This window comes from Chionomys nivalis, chromosome 21 (genome assembly GCF_950005125.1).
Source record: "Chionomys nivalis chromosome 21, mChiNiv1.1, whole genome shotgun sequence".
Classification (NCBI taxonomy): Eukaryota; Metazoa; Chordata; class Mammalia; order Rodentia; family Cricetidae; genus Chionomys; species Chionomys nivalis.
Genome location: NC_080106.1, coordinates 30,574,053 through 30,595,620, shown reverse-complemented (window position 1 = coordinate 30,595,620; position 21,568 = coordinate 30,574,053). Strand labels below are relative to the sequence as shown.

Sequence of the window (21,568 nt, the reverse complement as noted above, 5' to 3'; positions counted from 1 at the left end):
GTTGGGTTACACCCCACCCTTCTGTCTTCAGAGGTCTGAGGAGTTCCACCCATCTAGTTGGCACCTTTGGGCCAGACCAGCTGAAAGGCAGGATGAAGAGCAGGCCTGGAAAGCGGATACATCTTCTGGCTTATGGTCAGCTGTACACGACTCCAGGCTTCGGACTGGATATCCACTTCTACCCCTTTCCCCGTTAAGTAGAAAAGTAGACAGTGGCTGGGTCTACAGTAATTTTATTGTAACAGAGATACCAGGCGGCAGTAAGTCTACATGATTAGAGCAGATGGTGGTTATCTTTCCAAAGGGCGGAGTCAGAGCCGGGCTGGCAGCACACAGACCCCAGAATATCTCCTGATCCTGCCCTGCACTGTCTGACGTGTGTGAGGAGACAGGCTGTGCAGCCAGGATGAGGGAAGGGGTCCAGCTGGGCAGAGGCCCATTCCGGGAGGATCAAGTCAATCGTTGAAGGGGGACACTCAAATTAAGGTGCAGACTCCCCCTCTTCCACGGCTCTTGGCTGAGAAAGGAGGGTCTGGCATGAACAGGAAACTACGTTCTCCATCCTACACAGATCATGACAGAATGAAGCTAATGGTCAATCCAGCAGCCCGGGATGAAGCTGTAGGCTACAGACAGCAATGACGAGAGGAGACAGGCTGACAGCATCTTTTACTGCCCTCGCTGCAGGGGCAGCAGACTTGTTGGTTTCTGTAAAGCACAATTCCTGTAACGTGAGCTGCTGACACAGTTGCTCATTCTGGGAGGACAAACACAAGGACAACGGTTAACGACAGAACTAGGTTTTCTCCTCACAACCCCTAATGTGAGCGGTCTCAGCTGGGTCCAGAGGTGAGCCCCCGACACCACCGGATGCTTCAGTAAAGCTTCTATTCCAACGCCGTGGCTGACAGGTTTTTGGTGCTGTGATTTTCTTGCATGTGTAAACTCTTTCAGACAAGTTGGAGACAGAAGGATGAGGGAGAGTTTGGTTTGGAGCCAACAAAGTTCCAGACACCAGCCATGGAAGCCTCTGCCCTGCCTCTTTTCCGAGGAACACGTTCAATCGCTGAGCCTTATGCACTGTGGTTGGACACATGATCTACTCACCACCATCCACCCCCCTTCTCCTGCGCGCGACTCTCATGACAGCAAAGGCTGATGGGAAGGTGGTCTCTGTCCCTTTGCACCCTGGTAATTACTTGGTGACCTGGTGAATGGCATGGGCAAGGTAGCCCACGTTGCCAGAGGTGACCCCTGCCACGGAGATGCGACCATCTTTTGTCATGTAGACCGAGAACTCCTTGGTCAGTCGCTCCACCTGGAGAGAGAGAAGAAGCTGACGACAAGTCCCAGTGGGGAACTCTTTTCCAGCTGACAGGGCACACAGTAGCCAACTGGTTAAAAAATAACAAAATCTTAATTTTCTCACTAACACGAGAATTTGGTTTAGATAAGTAAAAGAAGAATGAAAAGCTATTTTAAAGTAGGGTAATGAGGTCTCTAAGATGGCTTAGCAGGGAAAGGTGTCTGCTACCAAGCCTGATGACCAGAGTTCATCCTCAGGACTTATGTGGTAGGAGGAGAGAACCGACCCCTAAAGGCTGTGCTCTGACCTACACACATGCCACGGAATGTGCATGCATGCAGACTAGAAAAATGTTAAAAATTAAGATTATGGTTTCCAAGGCATAAACAGGTAGGGGGAAAAAAATCCCAAACTAAGCAGGCTCAGGATTCAGCTATGTAACAGCCATTTCTCCTCTTCTTTCCGAGGCGCTGTCTATCAGATAAACGCACACAAACAAGCTATGACATGTACGCCACGGGCAAAGCCTGGGTCTCATCCCTCGCCACCACAAACATCAACAAAACCCCCCCATAACAAACTGGAAAAACAACGAACAACCCCCTACCGCAAGGTATGTACTTCTGAAGACAGCAACATCACAGGGGATACAGACAAACAGTAACAGAGAAAACCAGGCCGGGGGAGGTGGCGCACACCCCTAACTAAGCAGTGACCATGACTGCAGGCCCAGGTGAGGTGTGGCTGCTGGAGCCTGAGTGGCCAGCCTGGACAACACTAACGGGCCCTCATCTCACAACATGGCAGCACCGCCACCAAACCCAGGACCACCACATGCCACCTGGACCTAAAGGCCAGGTCTACCGTCTACTCACCTGCTCGGGCTTCAGGCCAGTGAAACAAAACATGCCAATCTGGTCGGTGATGTGCTGCCAGTTGTGGGACGACCCCTCCTTCTTCAGGTTGGAGACCAGCTGGGTCCTCATGCTGATGATGCGGTCGGCCATGCCCTTCACTTCCTGCAACCTGTAAGGAACCAGATGGGCGTCTTGCTCTGGCCGAGCTTCACCCGAGTTCCTCTCTCCTCCTGAACGCCTTAATCCCCAGTCCTTAACCGAGTCACACGGTCAATGGCTGGTGGACAAAGATTTTAAGCGTTCTGCTTTTTATTATATGTACGTTTGGCAGCTTTAGAAAAAGGTATGTATAAGGGTATTTTGCCTGCAGTGCACATACCACATGTGTGCTTGGTGCTGCTGGAGGCCAGAAGAGAGTGGGGGATCTCCTGGAGCAAGAGTTACAGGGGGTTGTGAGCCACCACGTGGATGCTAGGAATTGAACCCAGGTCCTCTGGCATGGCAGTCAATGCTCTTAACAACTACACCACCTCTACAGCCCCAGATAAGTTAACATATCTGAGTACTGAGGAAGGTTATTTTAAACTTGGAACAAATGCTTCTACCTTCATAATGATGACGACAAACTATAAGCCTACGTGGCCTAGGCCATATAGAAGGAGCTGAGGAGTGGGATGTGGTCATAGCCCCTAAGAGGTTACGACAGGTTAAAGGCCAAGCTTGTAAAAAGTCAATGGTGGCACAGTGTAAACCAGAACAGCCCTGGGCGAAAGAAGGGCCATGGAGGAGAGGGCTATTCTGTCTGGGGACCAGAGGGGACAGGCCTGTGTGCAGACAGTCAGTCCAGCTTGCTTAATTCCAACAGTCTCTCCCTTCCTCAGAACAGTCAGGGCCAGTCCACTCCCATGCCCTGCAGGGAATTTCTTTTGTTGGTTCTTACCAACTGGACCACGATGATGACACCTGTTCCGTTCCCTCTCATCACACGACATCATGATGCATGACTACACCAGGCCTACGACTGCCAACTAAAGACTAAGTAATTTTTGTTTTTCGAGACAGGGTTTTTCTGTGTGTAGCCTTGGCTGACTTCAAACTCAGAGACCTGCCTGTCTCTGCCTCTCAAGTGCTGGGATTAAAGGTGTACACTGCCATCGTCTGTCTAAATATTTTCACTTGAGTCACTGAGCTGGGAATGGTGGGTGCACACCTGCAATCCCAGCACTGAGGAGGTGGAGGCAAGTGGATCACTGTGTTTGAGACCAACCCACACAGCCCGGGCTACAGCATGACATCTTATCACAAAAGAAGGAAAATAAAGCTGGGTGGCGACGCCTTTTATTCCAGCACCGAGGAGGCAGAGACAGGCAAATCTTTGTGAGTTCGAGGCCAGCCTGGTCTACAAGAGCTAGTTCTGGGACAGGCTCCAAAAGCTATAGAGAAACCCTGTCTCGAAAAACAACAAGAAAAAGGGAAAATAAAAGCAGGAAGCACAGCTTGCATTTGGTATCACCACACCACAGGTCAATCCTGGCCAGAGCACAGTTGCTCCTGGCTTTTAAGCAAGATCAGATTTTTAAATTTTTTGCAACAAGCACCACCCAACTTTATTCACTTTTAAAACCTGGGTACTGCAGGGACGAGGCATGTGACCTGTGCACGCTACATGCACTGCTCACTCAGTAAAACCCTGCCACCCTCCCTCCTCTCTTTTTTTAAAAAGATTTATTTATGTGTACAGTGCTCTGCCCATATGTCTACTTGCAGCCCAGAAGAGGGCACCAGATCTCATTATGGATGGCTGTGAGCCACCATATGGTTGCCGGGAATTGAACACAGGACCGCTGGAAGAACAGCCGCTCTTAATCCCTGAGCCACCTCTCCAGCCCTGCACCCTCCTTCCTCTTGCCAGAGAATCAGGTTCTGACTTCTCATGACACCAACCAACATCATCTCTGACAGGCCATCTTCTCTAGCTCCCTGAACATGACTTTTTTTTTTTTTTTTTTTTTTTTGCTTTTGAGGCAGGGTTTTATGTAGTCCAGGATAGCCTTAAATTCAATTTGTAGCCAAGGTTGGTCTTTCTTGGGGGCTGGAGGTATGAATGGTTTTGAATTACTACATGGGTGCTGGGAATAGAGCCTAGGTCCTCTGTAAAAGAAGTTAAGTGCTCTATCTTTCTAGTCCAAAATAAAAATATTTTTTAAAAGATTTATTTAAGAAGATTACCATTAGAGGATAGGTAGTGAAATTAAATATAGATAATATTAATATATTAATTATTAACAATATGCAGAAGCACGGATTCAGTGTTAGCCAGTCAGAACAGCACAGGGGCTAGGGATATAGTACAGCGGAGTGCTTGCCTACACGCCTGAAACCCTAGGTCTGATCTCCAGCACCGCAAAACAAAGGCATCTTTGGGAGGAGGTCTCCTACACCAGGAACTTCAACCGAACTCGATTTTAAGGGAAGGCAGGTTTTACTAAAAGCAGAGATTAGAGGATAAAAGAGGCTGCCGTTTGTTTCTGGATTTATGGGGAAATACCAAACGTAGCTGTGCCAACAAAATGCACACCCCCTTCTTCCTTTCCACACCTGGAACTGTAAGGCACTGGATGGTAAGGAACAGCAAGCAATCATTACCATTGCTTTCTCAAGTCTGGAGAGGTCAGGATGGTCGCTGCGATCCGGGCACCATTGAGAGGTGGGTTAGAATACATGGGACGGATCAGGATCTTCAGCTGGGACTCCACCCTTTTGGCCTCATCAGCATCTTTGCAGATCACAGTGAAGGCTCCCACACGCTCACCTGAGAAAACAGTGGATAGGCTTCTAGCTCCCTAAAACAAGCCTTGAGGAACTCTGCTACAAGGTATCTCTTCTGTCAGAGGAATCACAACAGTAATTTCTGTTTGAGACAAGAGTATCACTCTGTACCCCAGGCTTGGTGACAGGTGATTCTCCTGTCTCAGCCTCTAGTGATGGGATTATAGGTATGAGCTACATCTGGCCTAATAGTTCCTGAACAGAAATAGTCTTTACTACTCAGAATGGTGAACTGTGAATTGAGGCCCAAACAAGTATTCAGGATCTCTTTTCATTTTTTTCTTTCTTTCTTTCTTTCTTTCTTTCTTTCTTTCTTTCTTTCTTTCTTTCTTTCTTTCTTTCTTTCTTTTTTTTGGTGGAAGGGTTTCTCTGTGTAGCCCTGGCTGTCCTGGAACTTGCTCTATAAACCAGGCTGGCCTCAAACTCAGAGAGATCCGCCTGCCTATGACTCCCAAGTGCTGGGATTAAAGGCACGCGTCACCACCGCCCAGCCCCACCCCCTTATTTTCGCCACAGAAATTTAAAGACACTGAAGATATGGCTAAGAATATCTACAATATTTTTCTGTCTTAGGAAGACTACATATAACCAACACACAATGTGCACACATACACACACCCCTATCTAGGGACTACTTTGCCCCTCTAAATTTTCTGCTTTGTGGCATTCTCCCCACATGTACTGAGCTCATCTGAGTACACCTTACACTGGCCCCTTTACCTTACCATAGAGACCCATGTTCTTGGCATAGGATTGGCAGAGGCAAACATTAATGCCTTGCTCGATGAAGTGGCGCACGGCCCAGGCATCCTTATCGCCATCACCACTTGCAAAGCCTTGGTAGGCCATATCAAAGAACGCAAAGAGATTCTTTTTCTGGAAGGAAGAAGAGTTTGAAACAGGCACCCGCAGATGCCCCGGAATCACCCGTGCTGTCATGGACCGTGTTTATCTACAGTCGACAGTTTCTTCACACATGGCAGTAGGGAAGACGTCTGAATGTCAGAGTTAACTATCAACACACTTTAAAGTATTATTTAAAAAACCTTTGATAGCTATGGTTCCTCAACACTGTGGAAAGAGAACCTTGATCTCCGGTTTGGGCAGGACTAGCAGGACTTTTCTATGAAGTGCTCTCTGACGGCTCCTTCTGGGCCTCATTCTATTGGACGCTGAGATTTGACAGAAGTGGTAAGAATGGGGGCACAGGATGACAGGGATATTTTCCTCTCTAGGAATTCGGTGAGTGTCGTCCGTCACAGCCAGCTCCTCTGAAAGAAGAGGCGATGCTGAGCAAAGTCGTAAGAAAAGGAGGTGCCACCAGCATGCCTCCTGGGCCAGAACAGCCGCTGTGACAAAGACAAGTTTTTTAGTTTTGTCAGAACTCAGTACATCTGGGCTGAAGGATGAGAATTTTCAAGCTGTTCATGTATCATCTATTACGGAACAAAAGAGGAACCCCTTCCTGTGTGGGTTTGGGGCAGCCTCGAGGTTAAGCAATGAGTTACTGACATTTCATCCCGCTCACCTTCACCACTGCGGCGATTTCCTTCCACTGCTCTGGACGCGGATCCACACCCGTGGGGTTGTGAGCGCAGGCATGCAGTAGGAGCACACTCTGCTCTGGGATTTTCTACGGAAAAACAATCAAGATTCTGCTGTGTAGCTTTAAAGGAAACAGCCGACATGCTACACAGGTCACTGTTAGCTGAGACGTGACAGGGAACTCGAGGTCTGGGAGTCAGCGGGCCCCCTCTAAGTCAGATAATAAAACCAGTCGGGAGACGCACTTACTGAAATGTCTTCTACGGCTCCCTTGAAGTCAAATCCGCAAGTCTTGGGGTCATAGTATCGATAACCTTGTAGCTGCATGCCGGCATCCCTGAAGATGGGCGTGTGATTTCCCCAGGACGGTTTGGGCAGATAGACATCTCGGCTGGACTTAAAAAATCGTTGCTGAAAGATGGGACGGGAGGGAATGAAGGAAGAGGACAAAATGGTAGTGTTTTCCTGAGAGAGTTTCTTATTACTAACAGCAGCAAGATGGTCTGGGCTGGGAGTCAGGCCTTGACGTTATTCTGGCTATGAGGCGAAACACCTGTGCAGGCCTCGCTGCCTGAACCTCCTTTACAGGGGCTTGTTGGGTAATTTTATGTCAACTTGACAAACAAGCTGGAGTCGTCTAAAAGAGAGGAGGCCTTTGTAAGATGCAGCCGTAAGGCATTTTCTTAGTGATTGATGGGAGAGGACCCAAACTATTGTGGTACCATCCTTTGCCGTAAGAGAGCAGGCTGAGGAAGCCATGGGAAGCAAGCCAGCAAGCAGCACTCCTCCGTGGCCTCTGCAACAGCGCCTGTCTCCAGGTTCCTGCCCTGTCTGAGTTCCTGTCCCGACTGTCTTCAAAAATGATCAGCAATATAGAAATGTGAGTCAGATAAACCCTTTCCTCCCCAACCTGCTTTTAGTCATGGTGTTTCTGCCGCAACAGAAACCTTAACTAAGACAGGGACTGAGTAAGTTAAAATGCACCCTCCCTACTAACGCTATGCGCTGTGCTGGGCGTAGTGGCTCATGTTTTTAATCCCAGAACTCCAGGAGGCAGAGGCAGGCAGATCCCTGTGAATTTGAAGCCAGCCTAGTGTACGCCATGAGCTCCAGGACAGCCACAGATACATAGTAAGACCCTTTTTCAAAAAGAATCACAAAAAACCCCCGCCCCCAACTATATGCTCAATATGCTGACTCATTATTACTTTATTCCTCATAATTTCTCCACAGTACTTTCCTTTCTTTCACCAGAGACCAGGAAACCTGCCAGTTCTGTGGAAAGAGAAGCCTGACGGTGGCTGAGCACACACACAGGATGTCAGTATGTCAACCTTTAACTCAATGCTCTCTCTTGAAGGGGTTCCACTCACCAGAAAACTGGCTCCGATCCTTAAGGCTCCGGTCCCGGAAATGGTCTGCACGGTGACAAACTGCAGGGGAGATGCAGAGTCAGTCGCTCGTGCTACCCCTCTGCATGTCAGAACTTACTTCTTTTAGCTGTTTACATGGTTATTTGTTTTTATAAGGATACTTGTTTACTTTCCATATGACTACCTTGTTTGCGTGTCTGTATGTGCCCCAGGAAGTCGGGAGGTGTGGGATGGATCTGGAGTGACACATGGTTGTGAGCTGACACATGGGTGCTGGGAATCAAACTCAGGCTCTCTAGAAAGGGCAACAAGTGCTCTCAACCACTGGGCCATCTCTCCGGCCCCCTCTAGTTATCGCACTGTGTGTGGATGGGGGCGGGAATGTGTAACTGCCATGGCAGGTGTGTACACCACAGAAGACAACTCTCTGGAGCTGGTTCTTTCCTTCCGCCTTTTATGTGAAATCTGGAGATTGAACTTAAGTCACCAGGCCTGTGCAGCAAGCATTTCATTTGCTAGGGCACCTTGCTGGCCTCTAGGAGTGAATTCTGGATCACTTTGTTTGAACCATCCATGTTATACTGAAAATTTGGGGATATAAAAGATTCCTCCTCAATGTGCAAAGGGAGGGATTTATACACATACAAAATAAAAAGACAAAAATAGTATGTTCAAACATCATTTTAGAAATATGTAAAATCCAGGGGCTGGAGAGATGACTTAGTGGTTAAGAAATATGTAAAGACCAAGGTTCTTTAAACAATTGGACAGTCAACAAGAATATCAGGATAGTGTTAGTATAACTTATTTTGTTTTTATTTTCTGTGGTGCACCTTTTCGGATCATGGTCTTCTGTCTGTCCATGCCCACTTGGACTGTGACAGGGCAGAAGAGGACAGACAGCCACACCTGTCCTCTGCCCTGCCCCCACAGTCTACTCAAGGCTGGTTCCTTGTTGCTTCTCCTGTCCAAGCGGGAAGCTTAACACATGACTGTGGGGAATAATTATGGGCCTGAAACTAGGCAGAGAGAGGCATTCTTATCCATATTCGATACAAGCAGATGAAACTCATCAGCACCAACAGCAAACTGGGCCAAAGTTATCAGTCAAATTCTACCAAATTTTCAGGATAACTGACAGAGCTAAATTTCCTATCTAGAAAGTAATTATTAGTAAAGTGTGGCCACTTCAGTCATTACACACATACAAGCCGAGTTAACATGTCCGGGTTTCTAAAATGGCTAGGTGTGAACACAGCCTGTATGACGCCCAGGCCGCCTGGCTTACCCGGCCACTTTTCAGCACTTCGTTGTTTTCACCCAGGGCCAGTTCTGCAGAAGCCTTACAGAATTCCGCCAGCCCCCCAATGGGCAGGTATTCCTTGTCCAAATTTTTTGCAGCAATCTGGGCCTCTGCCTAGAGACGAGAAAATAAGTTTTAGTTGGATAAAAGTGAAATATTTGGTACTTTGTATCACAGAACAGAAATACATTGTATTTTATGCTATATCTTAAGAAATAAAATTCTAGCCGGGCAGTGGTGACGCACGCCTTTAATCCCAGCACTTGGGAGGCAGAGGCAGGTGGATCTCTGTGAGTTTGAGGTAAGCCTGGTCTACAAAGCGAGTTCCAGAACACCCAGGGCTGTTTCACAGAGAAACCCTGCCACAAAAATAAATAAATAAATAAATAAATAAATAAATAAACAAACAAACAAATAAATAAAAGTTGTGATCATGGTGTCTCTTCACAGTAACAGAAATTCCAAAACAGGTATAGAGTCTTCCTTGGTTATCACTTAACATATAGGGCTCTCTTGAAATGCATAAGAATAAAACTTAAGAGCAACATGATAGGTATATGTGAGATGACAAAACCAAACGGAATGTATAAAAGGAATGCATTTCAGGATGTATGCCAGTCCAAGAACTTCCACTGTCTGTGTGACTGCGGGCAAGAGTCACCCTGCCCAAGTCATGGGGTTGTGGCGAGCCACTGATGAGGTACTGGACAGCAGTGCTCGGCTGTGGTCCAGCTCCAACAACGGCTCATCAGTCACTGAATACAGTCTTAGGATTTTTCTTGTGATGCTGGGCATGAAACAGAACCCTATGCATGCCAGGAAACACTATCGTTTCTAGCATAGCCGGCCGTGACTAACTTTAAAACTAATGGAAATATCACTAATAAAAATGTAACAAAAGTAGAGAATGGAAGAAGAGATCGTGCAGTTCGTCAGGAAGGGTGGACAGCTCATGGCTCTCTCTATACATGGATTTCACCACAGCCATCAAGATGAGAGAAAAGGAAAATAACAATGTTGGCCTCATCCACAGCTGGCCCTTCCTCTCTTAACCGTCTAACCCTTTGGTACTCATGCTCAGGATTAGGCACAATGTCTGATTTTCAACCTTGGAGGAGAGCGTGTGGCTGTGATGCACTTTTTTTTTTTTTTAATTTATTTATTATGTATACAGTGTTTTGCCGGCATGCCTTCAGGCCAGAAGAGGGCACCAGATCTCATTATAGATGGCTGTAAGCCACCATGTGGTTGCTGGGAATTGAACTCAGGACCTTTGGAAAAGCAGCCAGTACTCTTAACCTCTGAGCCATCTCTCCAGCCCCTGTGATGCACTTTCATAGCTGAGAAAGGTCACAGCCTAGGAACCCGGGTGGTTCACAAAGTAGTGCCAGAAGCAGAACGTGGGGCCCTAGGGCCTGGGCCAGTATTCCTTTTGTTCCTTTTGGCTCCCTTCAGGTTCCACACCCTGCACCAACAAGACAGGTGCCACGCTCACCTTCCGGACACTGGGGAGCACGTAAGGCTTCCCGTTATCATCCCGGTAGGCACCAACTCCCAGGTTCATCTTTTTGCTGTTGGTATCTCTCTTGAAGGCTTCAGTAACTCCCAGGATGGGATCTGGGGGTCCCATTTCTACATGGGTCCACCAGGAGCTGAAATGAGAAATATTTTATGTCAACCACATGACCTAGATTCCTATGGCCAGATATATTTCCAATTTCCCAAAGATCCATTTTGGTATGTGTTACACAGAGGTTACAGAAACAGGGAGCAGCTATTCAATTGCACAAAAGCCTTCAGAGACTGGAGATCAGCATCTTCAACACAGATACGACAAGGTGCAGAAAGGGAGCACCCAGGTTATTTTGGGTAGGATAGGGTACGTACACAAGCTTAAAAAATATTTTTCTTCAAATGATTAATGAGTAATGAAATCATGAAACTGCAGGTAAAGGAGTAGAACTAGGAAATATAAACAGGGTAACGCAGACTCAGAGACAAATGTTGCATGTTCTCTCATCTGTGATTCCTAGCTTGGAGGTTTTTTTTTATTTTTTATTTTTTTTGATTTTCGAGACAGGGTTTCTCCATAGCTTTTTGGTTCCTGTCCCGGAACCAGCTCTTGTAGACCAGGCTGGCTTCGAACTCCCAGAGATCTGCCTGCCTCTGCCTCCCGAGTGCTGGGATTAAAGGCGTGCGCCACCACCGCCCGGCCTAGCTTGGAGTTTTTACATGTAAGTATGCAACCTGGAGTCACCACGGAAATCAGGGAAGACAAAAGGGACCACGCGGGCAAAGGAGAGAAGATACTCTAGAGGGGGGAGGGGACACAGGTGCTATGAAGGGAGAAATAGGAAAAAATGGGGATTTAACTGGGAAGCGGAGAAGGAAGAGGAATAAATAACACTAAGAATGTTTGAACATTTTTACACTTTTACACACACACGGGGGGGGAGGATATAAAATTATGCCACTTGGATGACAATGTTCCCCAGGAGCATTAGACGAACAAAAGATTCAGTGCCAGGCATGAGAAAACTCCCTTCTTTCAGGGTGTTTTCAAGAGAGTCTAAGACTCCCAAAGTGATACGGCTATTGCTGTTCTTGGTTGCTTCCCAGAAATCGAAGGGAAGGCCCTATCGCTGAAAACACCACATCAGGCATAAGGCTTAGAGAACTGAGCTGGAAGCCTCCTCCCGGGCACTAGCTCTCGCAGTACCCTAAAATGCCATGCAAGTTGCCAATGGAGAAGAACAATCCTATAGCGGTACTGCCCAGTTGTAAAACCTACAAACTACAATGACCACCATGGCACGATAGCTCCAAGGATGTAATACTGCCACTGTGTCTTGGGGCAATCACCAGCTGTCCACTTGGACTGAAGGTCCCCTCAAAGGAGGGAATTCATGCCTGGTATAAATCCAGCCAACTATCTGTGACCCTACGAGAACCTATTACTGTTACTTTCCTAAATCAGTAGAATGGTTAACTGCGTTCTCAACATTTATCCTTATGCCCACACCTAAGCGGCTTATGTTTTCTTCATTAGGCTTGAAGCCAGCAAGCTCCAACAATCCTTCAGTCTGCACCCTCCTGAGAACTGGGCTACAGGTGTGTGCAGGACGGCCAGCTAGGTCAGTGCTGGGATCAGAATTCCTCTCCTAATGATTGCACAGCGCGTCCTCTTAACACTGGACCAACACTGGGCTGTCTCTTCAGCCTGACTCCACCGTATTTTGGAAACAGGGTCTTGGTCTCTCTCTCTGTCTCTCCCTCTCTTAGCTTCTGTGTGTAACAGCCCTAGCTGTCTTAGAACTCACTGTAGACCAGGCAGGCCTAGAACTCACAGAGATCCGCCTGCCTCTGCCTCCCGAGTGCTGGGATTAAAGGTATGTGCCCACCATTGCCTGGTTATTATTATTTTTTTTTAAATCAGAGCTGAAGCTTGCCATTTTGGCTCGACTGGCTGACTAGTGAACCCCAGGTTCTTACCTGTAGCTCTGCACACACCCAAAGGTTACAGACATCCACCACTGTGCCTGGTTTTTACACGGGTGCTAGTGATCTGAACTCAGATCCTCGGGCTTGCATAGCAGGGACTCCCTTACCCGACTTCAATAGTCACCCAGTGATTCCTGCTGGAGTCTCCGGAGTCGGGCGATCAGACTGCTAGGGGGCAGTGTCCCTCATTTTTCCTTGTTTCTTGGTAAATCACAAGACGCAACAGAACATTCAATACCCACTTCTGAGCTTTCTTATATGTCCTCTTTGGATTTTGTTTAGTTCATATGTGACTAATAGGCTAGTGGCCACAATCAATGACGGAGTTGGTTTTACGTGCTAAGTATTCTACAGAGTTCTACAGGAGGATGGCAGAAGTCTACTTTATTAGGTAAGAGTCGACAATCTCTCTCATGTGCGCACGCGTGTATGCACACACAAACAGAGATAGAGACAGAACAAACACACACTATGTCTGGCTTGTGTAGTCCCGGGGTTTTGTGCTTGGCAGGTAAGCACTCTACCAGTTGAGCAACATGCCCAGCTCCTTGGTTTGTTTGAAATCTTCTGTTCGGGTGTTTCTGTCAATTTGGAGCTTATACTAGGATTTCTGCAGCTTAAAACAAACACACCTCACCACGTGTCAGTAATGTGGAAAGACCGAGGACCTGACTGACATGTGTTCCACCTCTGGACAGCACTGATGTACTAGATTACAAAATCCTCAAATAAGAGGCGTTTGTTATACTTCTCAGCACGTACAGCAATTGATTCATATTTCCAGGCAAATGAGAAGCCACACTGCTACTACTTTGAATGTGCTATTTTAAAATTTGTTTTCCAGCTCGTTTCATCCTCAACCAGTCCGTTTAGGAAAAACAAATGCTGTATTAGATGGATACTTAACACCAGTGAAAGCATAGCTGCTTTAAATAAAAATTAACTTACTGTCACTTACCAAAGACTTAGTTACATGAACTCAAATTCCTAAAATGTTTCTAGGTTCATTTAAGAAAAACAATGGGGTGGAACACGGGGAGAATTGAAGTGGGGGGAGGGTTGGAAGTGATGTAAACCCAGTTTACTCATGTATGAAATTCTCAAGAAATTAAAAGAAAAACAGTAATGAAAATTAGCAAAAATCAAATTTATATTAAATGGAATAAATTATCACTTGGGAAAACTTTAATTCCAATAGTAATTATTTATTCCTAGTCTCAAATATACTCTACTCTTTGATTATCTGCTAGTGAAGGGTTCTACTGCCGAGCCATACCCCGGTCTAGATCTTACTTTTTATATGTTTAGACTTAGAGGAATTGTTCCCACCCACCCTGCCCTCGACTGCCAGCATAGGAACTACTATGGCATACACAGTTACAGAGCCCGAGAGGCACCTTGTTTGGTTTTTGCTTGTTTCTGTTCACTGTAACACCACATCATGCTCTATTGTCTATCTCCTTAGGCTTCTCTTGGCTGTGACAATTTTAGTGTCCTTGTTTTTGATGACTTAGATGCTTCTGGTGAATTCAAGCTCAGTACATGCTCCTGGCCCCTGATGTATTCACTATGCAGCCCTGGGTGGCCTGGAACTGTTAGGCTACCTGCCCACTATTCTGAGTGCTGTGATTACCGTGGCTGGCTGTAAACACAGTTCCTGAGCTTGCTGTGGTGTAGGCGAGTTGACTGGCGAGCAGAAGCTCCTCACAGAGCTCTTGTTTATGTGGGATAGAACTATTAATATTTACTGCACTGGAAAGTAAAACTGAAAAACTTGTAAGCTAGTAATCATTTGAAAACAGAAACTGTAGAAACCACCTACAGCTGGCGCTGGTGGCTCATGTATTTAATCCCAGCAGAGGCAGAGACGGAGGCAGGGGATTCTCTGTGAGTTCAAGGCCAGCCTGGTCTACAGAACAAGGAACAAGTTGCAGGACGGCCAGGGCTGTTACAGAGAAACCCTTTCTCGAAAAACCAAAAGACAAAAAAAAAAAAAAAAAAAAAAAAAAAAAAAAAAAAAAAGAGATCATGTACATTTCCATAAGTAATACCCACTATTGCTATGAGAAGTTTTGATCTTCCAGGTGTGCATGCTTGTAATCCCTGCACCTTGGTGATATTTGTGTGCTTCAAGGATAAAACGAAACAGGACAAATTCAGATGGTGAATCTTGTTTCCACCTCTCTTTCCATCCTTCTTTTTTGTTTTACAACCTCTTACGACAGTGCAGCTTTCATCTCCAGTGACTCTCTGTACATTTTTCGGAAGTAGTAACGTGGGCCCAGGTAACTGGAGAGGTGAACTCTCACTCCATCTTCAGAACAGAGGTAAGTAGGGGACATTCCTTATGCCCCTGGCTGACAGGTTTCAGAGCGAAGTATGTAACAAAGTCTTTAAGGCGTGGTTCCCAACCTTCCTAAGGCTGTGACCCTTTAATACAGTTCCTCATGTTGAGGTGACCCCTAATCATAAAATTATTTCATTGCTACTTTATAACTGTAATTTTGCTACTGTTGTGAGCAGTACAAATATCTGCTATGTGACCAAAGGGGTCTTGACCCATAGGTTGAGAACCACTGCTTTAAGGTGTCCTAAATCGATGATTATAAACTTGCTGTGTGCTGGTGTGCTAGGGGCGGGGACTGTAAAGAGTAAAACATCAATCCCCTCCCAGCAGAGTGGCTGTGGCGTGACCAACAGTGCAGCCTGGCTGGGATTCGCGGTGATGATTTAGGTCCAGGGAACTGCATAGTTTTGGGGAAACCAGAAAAAGTTGACAAAGTCCTTGAAGGAAAGTGAGGGTTAAGGAGGCTCCCAGGAGGAAGGGACCTGTGAGCTGAGGGCTAAGGGTGAGAGGGGCAGGGGGAAAAGCGCATGTGGCACAGGCTTAGGGTAAGGTGGGCCCTGTGTAGAAACTGGAGGTTAGGGAAGCCAGACTGCAAGTGACTTTGGTGAAGCGCGCTCAAGCCCTGAATTGGCCTCTGCCAAGTGGGCACTATGAATTATTCATGAGGATTGCCTTCCTGGCAATGTCCCACTGAGTCTGCAGCCGGCTGGCACTCACCAGCCAGCCTCACTCTCCAGAGTACTGCTGGCTGGCAGGCTCCATGGCCGGGTGGGGCTCCCAACAGGAGCACCTCAGCCTCCACAGCTGTGCTTGGTGGGCTGTTAATTCTGTCACTGAAGAGCAGAGCTTTCTGGTCTGGCATTTCCCAGGGTTTGACTTTTCAAAGGTCTCTTTTAAAATAGGCTGCCTTGGGTAAACTGCAGGGACTCAACCAGCTTACCACGTAAGAACATGAGAGTAGAGGCAAGAGAAATGACTCCAAATCTCATGAGTCCTCATCTGTTAAATGGGTGCAACCAGATCTATCTCATAGGGTTGCTGTGAGAATGGAAACACACTCAGAAGAACCAAGCAAGGACCTGATGTTAACTGGCATTCGTTTCTACTTCTTATTTGTCATCTGTCACCACCCAGCCACTAGTACGGAGTGAACATGTAGTGAATTCAGACAGCATATGGTCATAGGAATTTATGGCCAAATGCATGTCTTTCTGGTTTTTTTTTTTAATATTTATTTATTTATTATGTATACAATATTCTGTCTGTGTACATGTCTGCAGGCCAGAAGAGGGCACCAGACCTCTTTACAGATGGTTGTGAGCCACCATGTGGTTGCTGGGAATTGAACTCAGGACCTTTGGAAGAGCAGGCAATGCTCTTAACCACTGAGCCATCTCTCCAGCCCCTCTTTCTGGTTTTAAAATGATTGTTATTATCATTTTACACTCTCGGGGGACATTATCACCCTTTCCCACCCTCAGCTCTAGGCCAGGAATAAAACATTCTTCACTTTCCTCTTTTGCACCGAGGCTGTAAGCTGTGAGGAAGAAATACAAGCCTTTAGACAACTCAAATAGGTTTTGGTTGTTTCTCTTCTCCAGCCCAGACAGAAGCCATGCAGCCACCTGCCTATCGATGTCACTGTCATTAGCTGCTGAGTGAAATGAACTTTGAATGTCAAGGACATTCAAATGTCCAGAAAGCAACTTCCATTTTTAAAAAAGGTCCTTAAACAATGGCAGAGTTGCCCCTAATCACAAGTACAGATGTTATCATTCTTGTTCAAAAGTATGAACAACACTCACATAAAATATGCAGCCTACACATTCTCTAGAAGCCTCAGCCATGAATATTCTAGCATACCTCTTGAAAAGAATGCTCCAAACAATTTCAAAACAGTGAATTTTAAGTATTCTAAGCATAGGAGTAGTAATCCTTTGATTAGCTATGAGTGATCAAATTCCAGGTTCTCTATGTCCCTCATTATCCCACGCCTTAAAACTGTGACTATTACAGACATGCGAGAGTTCTTATGTTTGTAAATTAATGGCCTTAGATGAAAACAAGAGCGCTCTGGGGGTAAACTGATAACCTATGGCCTACAATGTGATTCCTACTGATGCCCTTTGGACAGAGGCGCAGGGCCACAAACATTGAGCAACAGTGACCACCCAACCAAAAGATGCTAGGTACAAAGTATTCAGATAAGCATTATCTGAATAATTTCAAAATTATTTCCAGCTCAAAAGCTTTGAATTATCCAAGGCTTTTGAAAGGCTTTCCCTCAGTTACATTTATCTAAAGCCTCACACACTACAGCGCAAGTTGGCCTGGAACTGTGTGTGTGTGTGTGTGTGTGTGTGTGTGTGTATAGAGACCAGGAGAAATGACCTTGAATTCAGGGCATTTTCCCTGCCTTAGCCCACTAATGCTTTGGTTTATGCACCACTATGGTTCCTTTTATGTGTAGATTTTGACCTAAAAATAAAAAACATTAAGAATGCTGCACTTATTTAAAAATAAGGGCTTGGAATAAAAACATGCAAAGTGAAAGGCATTCCCTAGGCCAGGCAAACGTCTCTGTGCTTGCCTAGTACGCCCAGAGGCCCTGGGTCCTCTCCCCAGAGGGAGAAAGAAGGAGGAAGCTGGATGTACTCACACCCAGGCACAGGCAGAGTCAGGCAGGTACAGGCAGGGTCATTGCAGCGTGTTCTGGGCCAGCCTGGGGTACACAGTAAGTTTCAGGCTAGCCAGGGCTACATAGTAACTCCACCTCAAATGACAAAAACAAACGTAAAACCATTTCAGACACTGACCTAAGTGCTTAGGTACAACTCTGAACAAAGTTGCCAAGGTCTCTGCTCACCCACACCTGAAATTCTAACTGGGAAAAGACGGAAAAAGAACACTAGTCACACCCAAAGAATCACTAGCCAGTGACACCCAAAGGGAACCTTCTCAAGTTTAGGTAAAGCTTAGGCCTTTCAGTTATATACATAAAACAAGGGATATTTTAAGGCTAAGAAAACAGGAAACCAGACTTTCTCCTGTCCACAGAAGCACTCCTTTTTGTTTTCCAAATTTGCAGCAAAAATAACTCCTGCCTAATTCTCTTCCTAGGTGGCTAGGCTTAAACGGACACACGCTGGCAATGCGCCAAAAATGGGCTCTGGCCGGGACAGACTGTTCTGCGGGCTTGAAGACTACCTGAACACGTTCAAAGGAGAGGCCAAGGCAAGCATAAAAGGTTAAGTAGGCTCTGTTCCTAGTTAGTGAGTTAGTATGCACTCCAGGGAGGTTTCTGCAGCACTCAGGGAGACTGCCTCAAATCTGCTTTCTTGAGTGAAACAGTTCTCCTGGTTCAGGGAAGAATTAGAAGTTACTGGCTCCATTTAGGCCCTGAACTTTCTCTTAGGACATCTCAGTTCAAGATGACACATTTCTTTTCTTTCTTTCTTTCTTTCTTTCTTTCTTTCTTTCTTTCTTTCTTTCTTTCTTTCTTTTTTTTTTTTTAAGCGAAGTCACTCCTCTCTGTCTTACAACTACATCACCAGCAACTGGTCCATTGCCTGGCTCTGAGAAACCGGGTTACGAAATATTTAAGGGCTGACTGAGATGGAGAGAAAGACTGATGGTTTCCAGCCAGCCGAATCTCCCAAGGGTTTAAGACAAAGAAAGTACATTACACTACACCTCAACTCTTTCCCATCCAAAACCCAGATATGCCCGACTGGGGAGGGGTATCATCAGGTACTAGAGCGGTGACAGCGAGGAAAGGATGCGCCACACCAAGGTCACGGATGCAGGGAGAAACGCGGGGTCTCGGCACCCCGAGAACTCGCTCCGTGTGATCACATCTCCCTCGGATACACAAGCAGCGGTCAGCTTCTACGCAGCACAGCCGGGTTTACCAGATATAACCCTCCGTAACCCGACAGGTGGGCCAGCTGCCCTGCAGGGCAGCTGGTCAAGGGCATGCGCGCCCCCCAGCGCCAAAGCCAATCGGCGACAGGCAGCTCCGACACCAGAGCCAATCCGCGAAGAGGCTGGCCCGGGGCCGTCGCCCACGTGCTCACCCCTCGCCCCGCACCCCACTGCGCGGACTCAGCATCTTGGACCCCCATCACCCGGTAGAATTGGGGTCCGGGTGCAGCCAAGAACCACAATTCCCGTCCCCGGGGACTGCGCTGGCCAGGTGTCCAGCGATGCAGGGGAGGGATGAGGGGTCCTGAGGGTCATCGCGAGGCGAGGACACTCAGCCCTCAGCCCCGGGGCAGGGACCCCTTGAGAACACGGGAGAGGAGGGTGCGTGCGTGTGTTCGCGCGCGGGTGCGGGTGCAGGTCCTGCAGCGTCCGCAGCTCGGCTGGGCAGGGGCAGGCCCGCGGTCCCGCTCCATCTCCGTATCCCTCGGCTCACCTGGCTCTGGCAGAGGCTGCGGCCGCAAGGCCTGGGTGAAAGGCGGCAGCCACCCCGGAGAGGACGCGGCTAGAGTGCAGCAGGGCCATGGTGGGCGGCGGGACGGCAGTGGACAGTGGTAGAGCCGAGAGCACGGGAAGCGTCCGCAGGAACCGAGGCGCGGGCTCTAAAAGGTGAGGACACCGACTTCCCTGGGTGTGGCTAGAGCGGCGGGAGCGAGCCTTGTCACAGCGGCCCCTGGTGGTCCGGGGCAGAACGGGGACGCCTCCTTGGAGGTCATGGAAACCTGCAAGGACGCTGCTAATCACCACCGCCTAGGAAACCCGCGAAGCTCGCTGTGTGTGAGGATGCGCAGAACGCGGCGCTCAGCATCCTGTTAGTCATCCGGTACGTCAAAGGCAGCTGCTAGTGTGTCAGTTTGATAGGCTGACGCCGAGGAAGTATTTTTTTTTTCCCAATGCCGCACAGCCTTTAAGATACAATGGTGGCCTTTCTTTCAGCCCTTTATGCACCAGCCGGACTTTCCCTAAATGCAGTTCTCTCAAGATCCAGAATGCTTCTAGTCTCTGTAACAGAGAGAGCAGCAGGTGTATTTTGTGGGACAGTTGTGAGGATTAACCGAGATTAGTCGATTATGCCTAAAAACGGCCTGTTTAGTAAATACAAAGGAACCTACGGCCAACGACAAACTGTTGCACAACAAATCTTCATAATTATGTTGGGGAGAAATTAATAATTTTTTAAAGGGCGAGGGAATGAATTTGAGGCAAGCCTACAAGTTGACCAAGTCCACTTTAAACATAGGATATTTCCCAGGCACTCTTCTGAGAAATCTGTATAGAATGGAGCCACTTAGTTTATCCTCTGTCACTCCAGCTGCCTGTGTGATTGTTATCAAATCTGGGGGTCATAGCATGTGCTCCAAACCGTTCCCAGCCACCGATTGTCAATAAATAAATTAAAAAGTCAAATTAACGGGGCTGGAGAGACGGCTCAGAGGTTAAGAGCATTGCCTGCTCTTCCAAAGGTCCTGAGGTCAATTCCCAGCAACCACAGGGTGGCTCACAACCATCTGTAATGAGGTCTTGGTGCTCTCTTCTGGCCTGCAGACATTCACACAGACAGAATATTGTATACACAATAAATAAATAAATATTTAAAAAGTCAAATTAACAGTGTGTACTCAATGTGGTCACATTGGGAAGCTGGGCAAAGAGAGCCAGCAACCCCGTTCCAAAGTTTGTCTTTAGGGTTCTGAGATTGAAATTTATTTATTTATTTTTGAGACAGGGTTTCTCTGTAGCTTTGGAGCCTATCCTGGAACTAGCTGTTATAGATCAGGTTGGCCTCGAACTCAGAGATCTGCCTGTGTTTGCCTCCCAAGTGCTGGGATTAAAGGTATGAGCCACTACTGCCCAGCCTGGAGATTGAAATTTAAATAGAGGGTCTAGGTTTTCCAGTGGAACGTGATCCTGCCTGCCACTGACCCACCCTTAAGGTGGTCTGACAAGTTGGAATCTTGCCAGGCATGGTGGCACATGCACCTTTAGTCTCAGCACTCGGGAGGCAGAGGCAGGCAGATCTATGTTAGTTCAAGACCAGCCTGGTCTACAAAGCAAGTTCCAGTACAGTTGGGGCTGCACAGAGAAAGCCTGTCTCAAAACAGAACAAAACTGTGTGGAATCTCTTTCTGGGAAACAAGTTGCCCCTCTGGCTGGAGTTTCCTGGAGAAATTCCCATTTCTTTGGGTTCCATTGTTTCAACAGTCAAATTAAGAGGCACGGTGTCCCTTTAGGATGCCCTCACTTCTGCCAGGCCTGTTACATGATGAAGTCCAGATCTCCACCTGGAATCACCATGGTAGACCTTGGGGTCTAGCCCTGACTTACCGTCTCCATCATTGGGTGACTCACTGACCCTGGCCTGTGTTCCTCTGCAGTGTGCTGGGATAACTGCACTGTTTAGTGTGTAGGGTTTTCCTCTGGTGTAATAACATGATCATTCTGTGATTATTGGAACAGGGATAGTATGCTGGGTAGTCATTGTCAACTTGATCCACACCTAGACGTACCTGGGAAGAGGGACTCTTA

The 21,568-nt window shown here is 47.2% G+C and overlaps 1 protein-coding gene and 1 pseudogene across 1 annotated transcript; one reads left to right on the top strand and one right to left on the bottom strand.

Annotated features, from left to right (window-relative positions):
• Window positions 1-222: 222 nt before the first annotated feature.
• Window positions 223-19,778, bottom strand: Got2 (glutamic-oxaloacetic transaminase 2). The gene is made up of 10 exons (XM_057754233.1): window positions 19,479-19,778; window positions 10,709-10,865; window positions 9,199-9,327; window positions 7,911-7,970; window positions 6,787-6,948; window positions 6,521-6,625; window positions 5,718-5,868; window positions 4,810-4,975; window positions 2,182-2,332; window positions 223-1,318 (listed from the first exon to the last, which is right to left on the bottom strand). The coding sequence occupies exons 1-10, from the start codon at window positions 19,565-19,567 to the stop codon at window positions 1,196-1,198; spliced, it is 1,293 nt and encodes a 430-aa protein (XP_057610216.1). The 5' UTR covers window positions 19,568-19,778; the 3' UTR covers window positions 223-1,195.
• LOC130863972 (core histone macro-H2A.2-like) overlaps window positions 19,566-21,568 on the top strand; it is a 27,720-nt pseudogene continuing 25,717 nt past the window's right edge.

Excerpts from the sequence above, each read along its gene's own strand:
- Got2 (XM_057754233.1), bottom strand. The coding sequence starts at position 19,567 with ATGGCCCTGCTGCACTCTAGCCGCGTCCTCTCCGGGGTGGCTGCCGCC. Across the intron at positions 7,971-9,198 it reads AAGTGCTGAAAAGTGGCCGG|TTTGTCACCGTGCAGACCAT; the intron begins GTAAGCCAGGCG and ends TCTCCCCTGCAG. Across the intron at positions 2,333-4,809 it reads CCAGACTTGAGAAAGCAATG|GTTGCAGGAAGTGAAGGGCA; the intron begins GTAATGATTGCT and ends GGTTCCTTACAG.